At 37.2% G+C, this 12342-nt stretch overlaps 1 protein-coding gene across 1 annotated transcript; it reads left to right on the top strand.

Moving 5' to 3' along the window:
• Positions 1–2584: 2584 nt before the first annotated feature.
• Positions 2585–2962, top strand: LOC145122305 (uncharacterized). The gene has a single exon (XM_079057925.1). It carries the CDS (start codon positions 2585–2587, stop codon positions 2960–2962), a length of 378 nt encoding a protein of 125 aa, XP_078914051.1.
• Positions 2963–12342: the final 9380 nt, after the last annotated feature.

The raw sequence follows: 12342 nt of genomic DNA, 5'->3' as shown, positions 1-12342 counted from the left end.
TGATATTCAGGTTGACGAGCGCCTGAACTACGTTGAGAGGCCGGTGGCTGTTTTGGAAAGAAAGGTAAAAGTCCTACGCAACAAGGAGATACCTTTGATAAAGGTACAGTGGTAACATCGAAAGGGATCCGAGTGGACTTGGGAGCCGGAGGCTGAGATGCGGGAGCATTATCCAGATTTGTTCACTGCAGCTAGCTTCGAGGATGAAGCCCAGTTCAAGTGGGGAAGAGTTGTAACACCTCGATTCCCAGGTATGAATTTAAAGCTTAATATATATTCATTTAGGGAACTCAGCGAGTTGGGAGGCTCCAACTCGTCGTGTAGAGTTTTAAATGGCCGCGCATCTTTAAGGTCTACTCGACGAGTTGGAAGGCCCCAACTCGACGAGTTGAGGGCTGAACATGAAACCCTATTTTTCAGGGTTTTGCACCCTGTTTATAGACCTTATGACCCATTGTTAGCCTCCCTCACCGCCCCCTCAGTCCAAAGAAAGCCCTAATTGTGCATCTTTCTCCATTTTGAATGTGTGTGTGAGCTTAAAGAGTGTTCTTTGTTGCTTTTCTTGTAGGAGTGTGAAGTTGGTGGTGCAAAGTTGAAGGGAGAAGCTTTAGATCTGGGATTTTCAGTGTTGTTGCAACCATTTGGAGGTATAAAGTCGTTATCTTGATCATTCCTTTGCTAGATCTCGTCTTTTGAAAGTTTATGGCCATTATTAACTTATTTTGGGACCATTCTTGGATTTGAGCATGTTATGAAGCCATGGTTTTAGATATGGACATCTCATGGCCTCCATGGACTTAAAGTTGACAACTTTATCAAGTCTTGGCCCTCATTCATGATCTAAGTCCCTTGATAAGCCTTGTTTGAGTGATTTATCCCTCTTGATGCCATGCATGGACGTAAAGCTAGCAACTTTACGTGGTATTTCAGTCCTAAGGGACCAGATCTATAGTTTGGGGCTTTGGTTTCGCTTAGAAGTGTATGAATGCCTTAAGACTATGAAAACTGGACGAGTTGCCTAGCCAACTCGACGAGTTGAGTCGTTTTTTCCCACTTTCTGGATGCTAAAGAACTCGACGATTTGCTCTAGTAACTCGACGAGTTGTCTCGAGCTTTTCACGATTTTCTGAGATATGAAGGAACTCGACGAGTCAGTAGATGCACTCGAGGAGTTGGGACAACATGAACTGTTAACCTTGACTATTGACCTTGACTATTGAGTTTGACTTTGACCATGGTTGACCATGTTTGACCTTGAGGGTATTTCGGGTATTTTCGGATTTTGATGAGGCTAGTCACTTGGTGATTGTAGGCAGTTGAGTTGGAGCTGTGAGTTGGATTGATATTACCGGTTCAACACTACTTGTGAGGTGAGTTTTCCTCACTATACGTAGGGGTCGCAGGCACCAAGGCCGGCCCATTGGATTGATATCCTAGTAGTTATTGATATGCTGAGTATGAGTTAGATATGCATGCTAGTTTGATTGGCTAGTCTGGTAGATCTGTAGGACTACCTGTGATACTGTCTGATTATTTGTATGTGTAATTATATGTTACATGTCGACATGTTACGTGAGCTGGGTTGAGGTTTTACTGCTTCGTGTTGTAGCCAACAAACCCTGGAGTATGCCAGATATGAGCTAAGGGCCAGGGAGGGCATGCCAGACTCATACTGAGGACTCATGAGCATTCCAGATACGAGCTGAGGGTCGGGCAGGGCATGCCAAACTCGTACTGTGGGCTAATCTTTTGTATTCCAGTCCAAGGACTGATGGAGCAAGCCAGACATATGTCAAGGGCTCGGAAGCAGTCCAGACATGAGTTGTGGGCCCGATAGGCAAGCCGAACTCATGTTGTGGGCTCGGGGGTAATCCAGTCTGTAAAGATGTGGACCCATTACATGCTGTTATTATGTGTAGTATTTGTTATGTATCAGTATTTTGGGGGAACTCACTAAGTTTCTTGCTTACAGTTGTGGATTTTTTCAGGTACATCAGATGATCGCGGGAAGGCGAAGGCTTGATCATGCACCTCCTTGGTATTCATGTTGTGAATTCTGGGAAAAACTCTGATATTGGATTGTTTTGAAAACAATTTGTAAACAATGGATGGTTTTGGAATGTTTGAAAAGTTTAAATTTTACATGAGTTTTATGGATGTTACATTGCGATTCGAGGACAAGGAATATGTCCTCGACAAAGAGCTGAACGTGATAGATGAATCTAAAGCTACCCCCGAAGAAATAGCTGAGTATAGGGCCCACTTCAAAGACACGACCAAAGTGTCATATATCATGGTGGCAACTATGACTCCTGAGCTGTAGCGGTTTTATGAGGACTATTGGCCTTCTGACATGTGCAAGGACTTGATGGAGAAGTACAATCAAAGAGCACATCAAGTAAGGTATGAGATAGTCAAGTCACTTATTACCACCAAGATGGAGGATGGAGAGTCTCTCACGAACCACCTGCAATGCATGCAGCGGTATGTGGATCGTTTACTGATACTTAACGTGAATTTCGATGAGGAATTGGCTATCGATATAGTCTTGCACTCATTTCCTAGTTGTTATGATCAGTTCAAAATGACTTATCATTTGAACAAAGAGGAAGTCACGTTGAGTCAGCTTCAAAGCTTGCTGAGAACCGTTGAAAGTGGATTGAAGGTAAAGGGTATTGAATCCACTCCTACTGCTGACGCTCCCGTCTTGGCCATTGGGCATGGGAAAGGGAATAAGAGGAAAGCTCCCTCAAAACATAACTGGAAAGGAAAGTCCCAAGCCGGGTCGTCTAGCAATGGCCCTAAAGCAAAGTCTAGTTCTGAAGCTCCCCCTGCCTCTGATCCTAAAGAGGCTACCTGCTTCTACTGCCATGAAAAGGGGCATTGGAAGAGAAGCTGCCCCATGTACTTGCAAGATATAAAGGATGACAAGATAGGCAGGTATTTACACTATTCAATCTAAAAACTCATCACATTATAACTCCTGGGTCCATGATACAGGATGTGGTTTTCACATTTTCTCTGACTTGTAGGGACTAAGAAGAAGTGAGGATGTGGAGCATGGGAAGATGAACCTGATTATGGGAAATAGGAGTGTCGGGTTTTGAGCATTCTAACACTCCTATGGTGTACATGCAACCCTATAAACCTTGGATCTATGTTTTCTCTATTATACATGCAAATATTAACTATTCCAAGGTTTCATCCTAACTAGCATATTATGAAGCACCTATACTATAAAGTTCTAGTTAGATGACATACCTTTTTATGTAGCTTGATGTCTTCAAGCTTTAAGAGCTTAGCCCCAATAGTGTGGAAGCCTCAAATGGAATCACAAATCACCAAAACACCTTGGAAGAACTTGAGAGAATATGTATGCACACTAAAATCGGCCCACTCTTATTTTCACACACTTGTGCCAATTTTGTGAGCCAAGGACCCCTTTATATATTATGGAGGATTAGGGTTACATCCATGTAAACCCTAATACCCATGACCTTTCATTTACATAGGATCCATGGGTTAAAAGCTCCATGGACCATCCATGAAAGCTTAGCCCAACCTAAATGAACTTGGCCCATTCCATATATATAAGAGTCCATATTTAATTAGTTCTTTTTGATCACTTAATTAATTCTAAATTAATTCTTGATCAATACTAATTAAATAATATGATTCCATATTAATATATTAGAACTTATAATATATTAATATAAATCATAAATATACTATTCTCAAAAGACTATCCATATAAATTGTGCCGGTGAAGTGCAACCCAAATGGACCATGCCGGGTCGGGTCAAGTACATACCAAATATAGTTATGGACTTAGACATTAATCCAACAGTCTCCCACTTGGATAAGTCTAAAACTATTATTGAGTATGACTTCAAAACCTAACTGGCAATCGTAGCTCTTAAAGCCGCTGTCGAACTCTGACCTTGTCAATGACTTGTCCATTAGATAAGGGATCATATATTCCTCCATTCTAGATATCATATGGACTGAGACATGGATTATAATCATTCTCTCTGTCCATTTGTTGTTTCCCGATTTTCGATTTATGATGACTGACTGATTGAACAAATCAAATCAGTCATGGCTTGACCAAGCACTCACATGTGTCATCGCTAAATCATCGAGGGGCCCACAGATATCGCTTTTATCCCGAAGGTAAAAGGAATGGATAAACTTCGACTCATATGGCTTGTTCTACTACTTGTTGAATCATACACAAAGGCACGTTTTATAACATCGAGTTACCAATGCGTTTTCGTTCAATCAATGTATAACCAACTCATAGTAACAACTCATATCTCTAGGTTTTAAGAATATAAGATATTATCGTCTCATGATCACTCGTGATAAAATCCATGAAGTGATTCAAATGAGCGTGGGTTGAATCCAATACTCAGAACTTATGAGCACTCATGAGTGTTGTAGCACCACTTTGTCCACCAACTTGGACCTCTACAAACCAACCCATGACAGTCTTGATTCATATCTACTTCCAACATATGACCGACTGTGGATGGTTTGAATAACTTAATCATTCAGGAAGAGCGACTTAGTTATTCTGGAAGTCAAAACATGCAAAGTGAAACACAAGAATAAATGAATCAAATATGGTATCAAACCCTATGAATATAAATAAACACTTTTATTTATCACCATACTGATTACTCATTATTCATTGTTTCGGTTTTATCAACTTTATACTTGAATTAAAAACACTAGTTGTCCCATGCTCCAAGCATGTACACTATGTTTTTCTTAAACAAAAGCTTTGCCATACACCAAGTATGCACTCTATGTTTGTCTATGATCCTTACTTTGTGAAATAAACCAATTGAACATAATTTCAATGATTCTAATTTCACACTCCCAAATCCTTATCGAAAAATGTGAGAATTTCAAATTCCTATCATTTATCGAAATCTGTTTAGATTTTAAACTTATATGCACTGACCCTCCTGTAATGAATATGTACAAAGTCACAAAGACTTGTCAACAGTCATTATAAGGTATTCCAATGGAGATCAACTCCATGGAAACTAAGTCTCATATTCAAAGTACATTGCTTTGGACATGCTTCTTGCATTAAGTTTTCTAATCTTACACAGATAACTTCCACCTATGGAGACAACTCCATATTCTCATTTTGACTATCACTTCTGAATAAGAGATGCCTCTTTTCAGAATATGTCAATATGGTCCTTCCAAAATTAGCACTATACTTCCAACTGTCCCTGAGCAACCAATCTTTGGTAAACCTCAGATTGTCCTCGACAATTGCTTAATCATTTTAGTCATATCCAATTCTAGACCTTTTCCCTTCTTAATGCCTCTGGGCATTTGGAAAAATTTAGAAATGACAAATATTATAGCACATGCAATCGATCCTGTACCCAAAGCAAATGGTACACGATTCATGATGTCTCACATAAAGACATGATTCTAGACCAGTCTTTTGCTACAATATTTTTATTTGCCATGTTTTCAAAATTTGACTATGAAGAGGGATGCCGTAATCATAATCGAATTTTGAGAACGCAATGTATAGAATTTCCTTAAGTTGAACCAATCCAACATGAAATTCATATATATATTTTTGACTAAAGATGATTAAGGTCTCAATCTAAGCCTTTAGAACTGAAATGAAGTATATCCTCTCCCTTAATTATAGCAAAACAACTTTTTCAATCCGTGCAGCCTCACGAATTGAAACTTTTGTTTTCTATAATTAACATTGCTAACTTGCAACACTAACAATAATTATCATGCTCCCACTTACATGATGATTATTAGCATAACACTTATGCTCCCACTAGCTTTGACATGTACTCAGAAATCAGCTGGACTTCTAGAAATCAATAATTTATTGACTTTCTTACCAAAGTTCAGATTTTTGATACGAGATGCTTTGATAAAACTTTATCGAAATCATACACCTTTCCTTAGATAGCATGCATGTGTGTCTAAACAATTTTAGAACTATGAAAAGGGATGCCGTAATCATAGTCTCAATTGTTTAGACCTTTTTCCATCTGCTTCAAATCTACTTGGTGGAAGTGTTTCCTCACCATCATTTTCATGAATCGGAGAGAAACCTTATGACTCTTAGATTTTATGGTGTATGTGTTCTTATCCATGTGAATCGTCAAAACCATAGTCACAAGACAAGGATAATGACAAATCCAAACTCATATGGACTGAACTTATGCAATCTTAACTTCTTGCCACCTGACAGTACAGGGCCTGCCATTGCTTCCAGTTTTTATGCAACCAATTGAGAACTTTCAGAACTCCTATGCAAAGCCAACTTTAACTGGAATGGGCACAGAATATGTCAACACGATAGGTTATAAACCTCAAGTCGTGTGCTAGTGAAGAACCTCAAGTTTTATTCTTGATTAGTTCTTGAAATTCTTTTTAGGATCTTTAATACTCCCACTATCCTCTTGACATATAAGACTATCTTGCCAAATATTCAAGAGATAGTGCGGATTCTTTATCAAGACAAACACTTCACACAATTGGCCTTAGTTGGTCTTTGTTTTATCCAAAACATCACAACTTACCAATTTCAAATGTACAAGAGTAGGACACTTTTACTCTTACATTTGACAAGTGTTTTAAACCTTTCTTTAGGATATGTCACTCAAGTTACAATCTTGGAGTATGACTCTAAGAATTGTTTTGGAACGAAGTATGACTCATCTTCCTGATCTAACCATTCAACAATTCATGACTCATCTTCTTAGTCATAAGAATGCACTAAGATGACCTTTAGAGGACTAATTGTGATATGATTTCTAAATCATTAAGATGATCACAAACATGATACTAAAGTACTCTCCCATCTTTTCAGATTTGAGAAACTTTTATCTTTCTGCCTAATTTGATTCTTCCCATTCGTTCTGCCATACATTGAGACTTTTCCAATGTCTCAGAATTATACTTAAACTTGTAAGTATAACCATATTTACTAAACTTTAGTAAATCAAATAGTCTTAACGAGCTTTGTGGTGGACATGACCAGTGCACAAGAATGTGTACTCGATCCCTTTAGTCCTTCACTTGACTCACACATCCATGTGAACAAGTAATTAGTCTTGATTTTCCAATGCTTGAAAGTTCTCATTCATCATACTATTCAACTTGCATGATTCCAAGTTTCGGTCCAATTGAAACTTGGGCGATGAAGAACTTTCATGATTTGGTAAATTTAGACACTACCACAAATGAAAGAATCAAATCTATTTTCCAATATTGCTGTCAGTGGAATCATATAAGCAACAATTTTCCACAAATGCCATTGTAAGGATACTTCAAATAAATAAAATTAAACAATTTTCTTTTATTTTAAAACTTTGCGGAAAAACTTATCCTTACAATCCACATGAAAAATTGTTGTTATCTATTCCTTAGCAATATATCATAACTTCTTAAGCAACTGCTCAAAATTCTGATGCGATCGAAATCCACCTTCGCGATCAGAATCAGCATATACTTCCTTTAAGATTTCTCTCTATTCTTTGATTCTTAAAACATCAACATGTGACCCAGTCACATCATGTAATGAGGATCTCAGAATAGAACTTAACAGAGTTAGATAATGGGCTCTACCTGATGTAGAGTCAAACTTATTGATTTTAACATCCTTAGGTAAATTTGGCAGCTTTGCAATCAACGCCCCTTCCTTTGGCAAAATAAACATATGGACCTTTTGGTAATGGGACTATCTCAGACTTAGCCTTTCTCTTTACCATTTGGTCAACCGGGTTGACTATGGCCAATCCCTTTCCATTGGGAAGATAATGCTTTTTCTGGATTTCCAGTGTCACCATTGTCACTGTCCATAAAGTTTTTGGGAAGTTGATCTTCTAATCAAATTTGCTTTACTATCGTTCCAAATCATTGTTGATTCAGCAGCACCAAGCAAATAGATATGATCATTAAGGTTCATGTCATAGTCTGTTTCATAGTAGTCCCAAAGGAACTCACTATGTGACTTAGAAAGTGATTGAACATCCAACTTTCTCAAGACTTTGACACCCAACTCTCCCGGCTTGTCAATATGTGACTTCATCTCTAAGATGTGATCACACATAGACCTTGCTTGCCATTAGGGCTTGAGTGACCTTGAACTTGTGGGTTAGGGAGAATAATTGGAGGAGGTGGAGGTAGAGAAGTATGACTTCCATGAGCCAAACTCGGGAAGTCATATTCATTAGGAAAGCTTGGTTTGGGAAGATCATTGTTGTCTAAACCAGACATCAAAAATGGGAGAAATTCACGTAAAGTTGATTTAAGTCCTTAATATAACACCCAATATGATATATTAAGGCTAGGACCCAACAAACTATTTTATAACTTGGAAGAGGGATGCCGTAATCCAAGCTATAAAATATTTGAAGGTAGGTGAATGACGATTCACCAATTTCCACCAAGATAAACGAAATGTATTATTAGGTTTTAATAGGTTTTGAAACTCCTAGATTCTTTTGAGATTCATTGAACTTTTCAATGGCATGTTTCAATCTCGAGTGTGCCCTTCAGGTTTTGTGACTGGGATGCCGAGGATCACAAAACAAGGTGTGAAGTAACCATGCAAATATACTTGGTACCCTTAATATTTACCCCTCAATCGATGTGCCGGTTAACCACACACGCTCCAACGATACTATGATTAACATTAAGTTACCCTTTGCCTACCTTGTTAAGTCCATGTTAGTGTGCCGGTTAACCACACACGCTCCACTAACAGCTTAAACAAAGTGCAAAGTGTAATTTCATGGATTAGCACCTTATTCACATTTTCCTAAGTAACTAAGATTGGGAATTTATAAGTGTTTAGTTACTTAGTATTTATCATTATACTTATAATGAAGGGAGAATTATAGTCCTTGTCCTACCTGTTCGGCTAACGACCCTCCACCGGTCAAGGAAGCGGTGAGTGAGAGTGGACACCCATTAAACTGCCATTTTATAGGCAGTAACCTTATACCCCCCTTATAGACCGGCTTCGTGAATGAGGTCTACTAAGGGTAAGACGACTTGCTCTTATACATATAATATATTAAACTTTTAATATTATAATAATATAAGGGTGTATTTTAGACATTTAAAATACTTGGTGGTTTAATCTATTAATTAAACTAGACTTTTAATTTAATTAAACTCAAACCATATATTTATGGATTTAATAATACTCTTTTAATTAAACGCTTTAATTAACTATTAATAAACTCCATAAGAGTTAATTTGAACTATTCAACAAAACATCATAATTCCAATTATTAAACTCAAAATTAAAACCATTTAATTAATTGTTTAAGTTATGAACCCAAGAGTTTTAGAATTCAATTCTTTTTTTCATAAAAAACTTTTCTCAAATTCCAAAACTTGAGGGCAAGTTTTGTAATTCTTGAAAACCTTTGGATTCCATAACTTATGGAATTAATGGTGTTTTATGATGAAACTTTCCATGTTCCATAACTTAAGAACAAGTTATGGAATTCTTTAAAACATTAACACCAAATTTTGTAACTCCATAAAAACTTTGAATCAAATTTTTTTTTTTTAAAAACTTTCATATCCATAACTTATGGAAGTTTCAACAACCCTTAAGATCACAACTTTAAAAAAAAAACTTTTGAGCTCCAAAATTTTATGACAAAATATGTAACTCCTTAAAACATTTAGATCAAACTTTTAAAACTAATAAAATAATCATATCATTTTATCTTTTACTAAATTTGAGCTAATTCAACTCATATAACAAATGATTCAAATTTTACAAATAATTCGTTTTTCACAAAACAAGTAATTATCTTAAAATTTGACAAACGTCATGTTTTTTTTTTCCTTTTTTTTCCAACTTGAAAATAAAACATTTGCATCAATATAACAGAAAACAACCCATGGCTCTGATACCACTGTTGGGTTTTGAGCATTCTAACACTCCTATGGTGTACATGCAACCCTATAAACCTTGGATATATGTTTTCTCTATTATACATGCAAATATTAACTATTCCAAGGTTTCATCCTAACTAGCATATTATGAAGCACCTATACTACAAAGTTCTAGTTAGATGACATACCTTTTGATGTAGCTTGATGTCTTCAAGCTTTAAGAGCTTAGCCCCAATAATGTGGAAGCCTCAAAAGGGATCACAAATCACCAAAACACCTTAGAAGAACTTGAGAGAATATGTATGCACACTAAAATCGGCCCACTCTTATTTTCACACACTTGTTCCAATTTTGTGAGCCAAGGACCCCTTTATATATTATGGAGGATTAGGGTTACATCCATGTAAACCCTAATACCCATGACCTTTCATTTACATAGGATCCATGGGTTAAAAGCTCCATGGACCATCCATGAAAGCTTAGTCCAACCTAAATGAACTTGACCCATTCCATATATATAAGAGTCCATATTTAATTAGTTCTTTTTGATCACTTAATTAATTCTAAATTAATTCTTGATCAATACTAATTAAATAATATGATTCCATATTAATATATTAGAACTTATAATATATTAATATAAATCATAAATATACTATTCTCAAAAGACTATCCATATAAATTATGTCGGTGAAGTGCAACCCAAATGGACCATGCCGGGTCGGGTCAAGTACATACCAAATATAGTTATGGACTTAGACATTAATCCAACAAGGTGATCGTCACCTATTACCAAGATTGGGATTTACTTTTTAGTGCTTAGTAGTGGGTTAAGTTTAGATTTAAATAATTGTTGCTACTCGTCAGAAATGACAAGGAATATTATTTTATTTCATGGTTTGTACAGACAAGGTTTTAGATATTCTTTCAATAATGAGAATGGTTCTATTAATGCTTATAACAATGGTGTATTTTATTTTGAAGCATTACCTTGTCATGGTGTATATGAAATTGTGATGGTTGTAGACAATTTAGGAAATAGTGTGTTACAAATTGATACGTCTAATGGTTTAGACAAAGCATGCTTGTGGCATTGTCGTCTTGGACATGTCAACAAGAAACGCATTGCCCAACTCCAAAAGGATGGAGTGTTGGAATCATTTGACTTAAGGTCAGATGATACATGCGATTCTTTTTTGCTTGGAAAGATGACTAAATCACCTTTCAGTGGTTCTTATGAAAGAGGTGAAGTATTGTTGGATCTCATACACACAGATGTGTGTGGGCCCTTCAGATCCACCACAAGGGATGCAAATCGATTTTATGTGACTTTTACCGATGATTATAGTAGATATGGATATATCTACTTAATTAAGCATAAGTCAGAAACCTTTGAAAAGTTCAAAGATTTTAAACATGAAGTCGAAAATCAATTGGACAGGAAGATCAAGATGCTCAGATCCAATAGGGGTGGTGAGTATCTTAGTATAGAGTTCCACAACTACCTCAAGGAATGTGGAATTGTTTCACAATTGACACCTCCTAGGACACTACAACTTAATGGTATGAATGAGAGGCGTAATCGAACCTTGTAGGACATGGTTCGTTCCATGATGAGTCGAGCTTCAGTTCCGATAACATTACGGGGGTATGCCTTAGATACTTCCGCCCATATTCTTAATCTAGTCCCAACGAAGAAGGTTGCCAAAACACCTCATGATATGTGGATAGGGAAGGTTCCCTCATAGGCACATATCAGCGTTTGGGGTTGTGAAGCTTTCGTTAGACAAGAGACTCACGACAAGCTTGAACCTCGAAGTGAGCGATGTATTTTCATCGGCTATCCACAAAAGTCCTTTGGATACTTGTTCTACAGACCTAGTGAAAACATGGTATGTATAGCACGAAGGGGAGTCTTGAGAGAGAGAGAGAGAGAGAGAGAGAGAAAGAGAGAGAGAGAGAGAAAGAGAGAGGTTATATGCAAAGAGGACAGTGGGAGCACAATTGATCTTGAAGAAATTCAAGAGTCAAGCGATGAAGGAACCTCTAACACTAGCGCTCAACCCGAGAAATAAATTCATGTTGAACCAATTGACGAGTCGTTGCCTCTTAGAGATTCCACTAGAGTTAGAATGGCACCAGAGTTTTATGATTTCCATGTAACTACGGATGGTGATACATTTATTAGTGATAGTACACTAGTAAATTTGGATGAGCCTTCTAACTTCAAAGAAGCCATGACGAGCCCTAAGTCTGCTAAATGGAAGGAGGCAATGGACAGCGAGATCCAGTCCATGTAGGACAATCAAGTTTGGAACTTGGTTGACAATGTACCAGGTCGTAAGACAGTCAGGTTCAAATGGATCTTCAAGAAGAAGTCCGACATGGATGGAAAGGTACATACGTTCAAGGCACGACTGG

This window comes from Lactuca virosa, chromosome 6 (genome assembly GCF_052849685.1).
Source record: "Lactuca virosa cultivar CGN04683 chromosome 6, Lactuca_virosa_CGN04683_v6, whole genome shotgun sequence".
Taxonomy (NCBI): Eukaryota; Viridiplantae; Streptophyta; class Magnoliopsida; order Asterales; family Asteraceae; genus Lactuca; species Lactuca virosa.
The sequence above is the reverse complement of the archived record's forward strand: the minus strand, read 5'-3'. Positions and strand labels throughout refer to the sequence as shown.

Excerpts from the sequence above, each read along its gene's own strand:
- LOC145122305 (XM_079057925.1), top strand. The coding sequence starts at position 2,585 with ATGACTTATCATTTGAACAAAGAGGAAGTCACGTTGAGTCAGCTTCAA.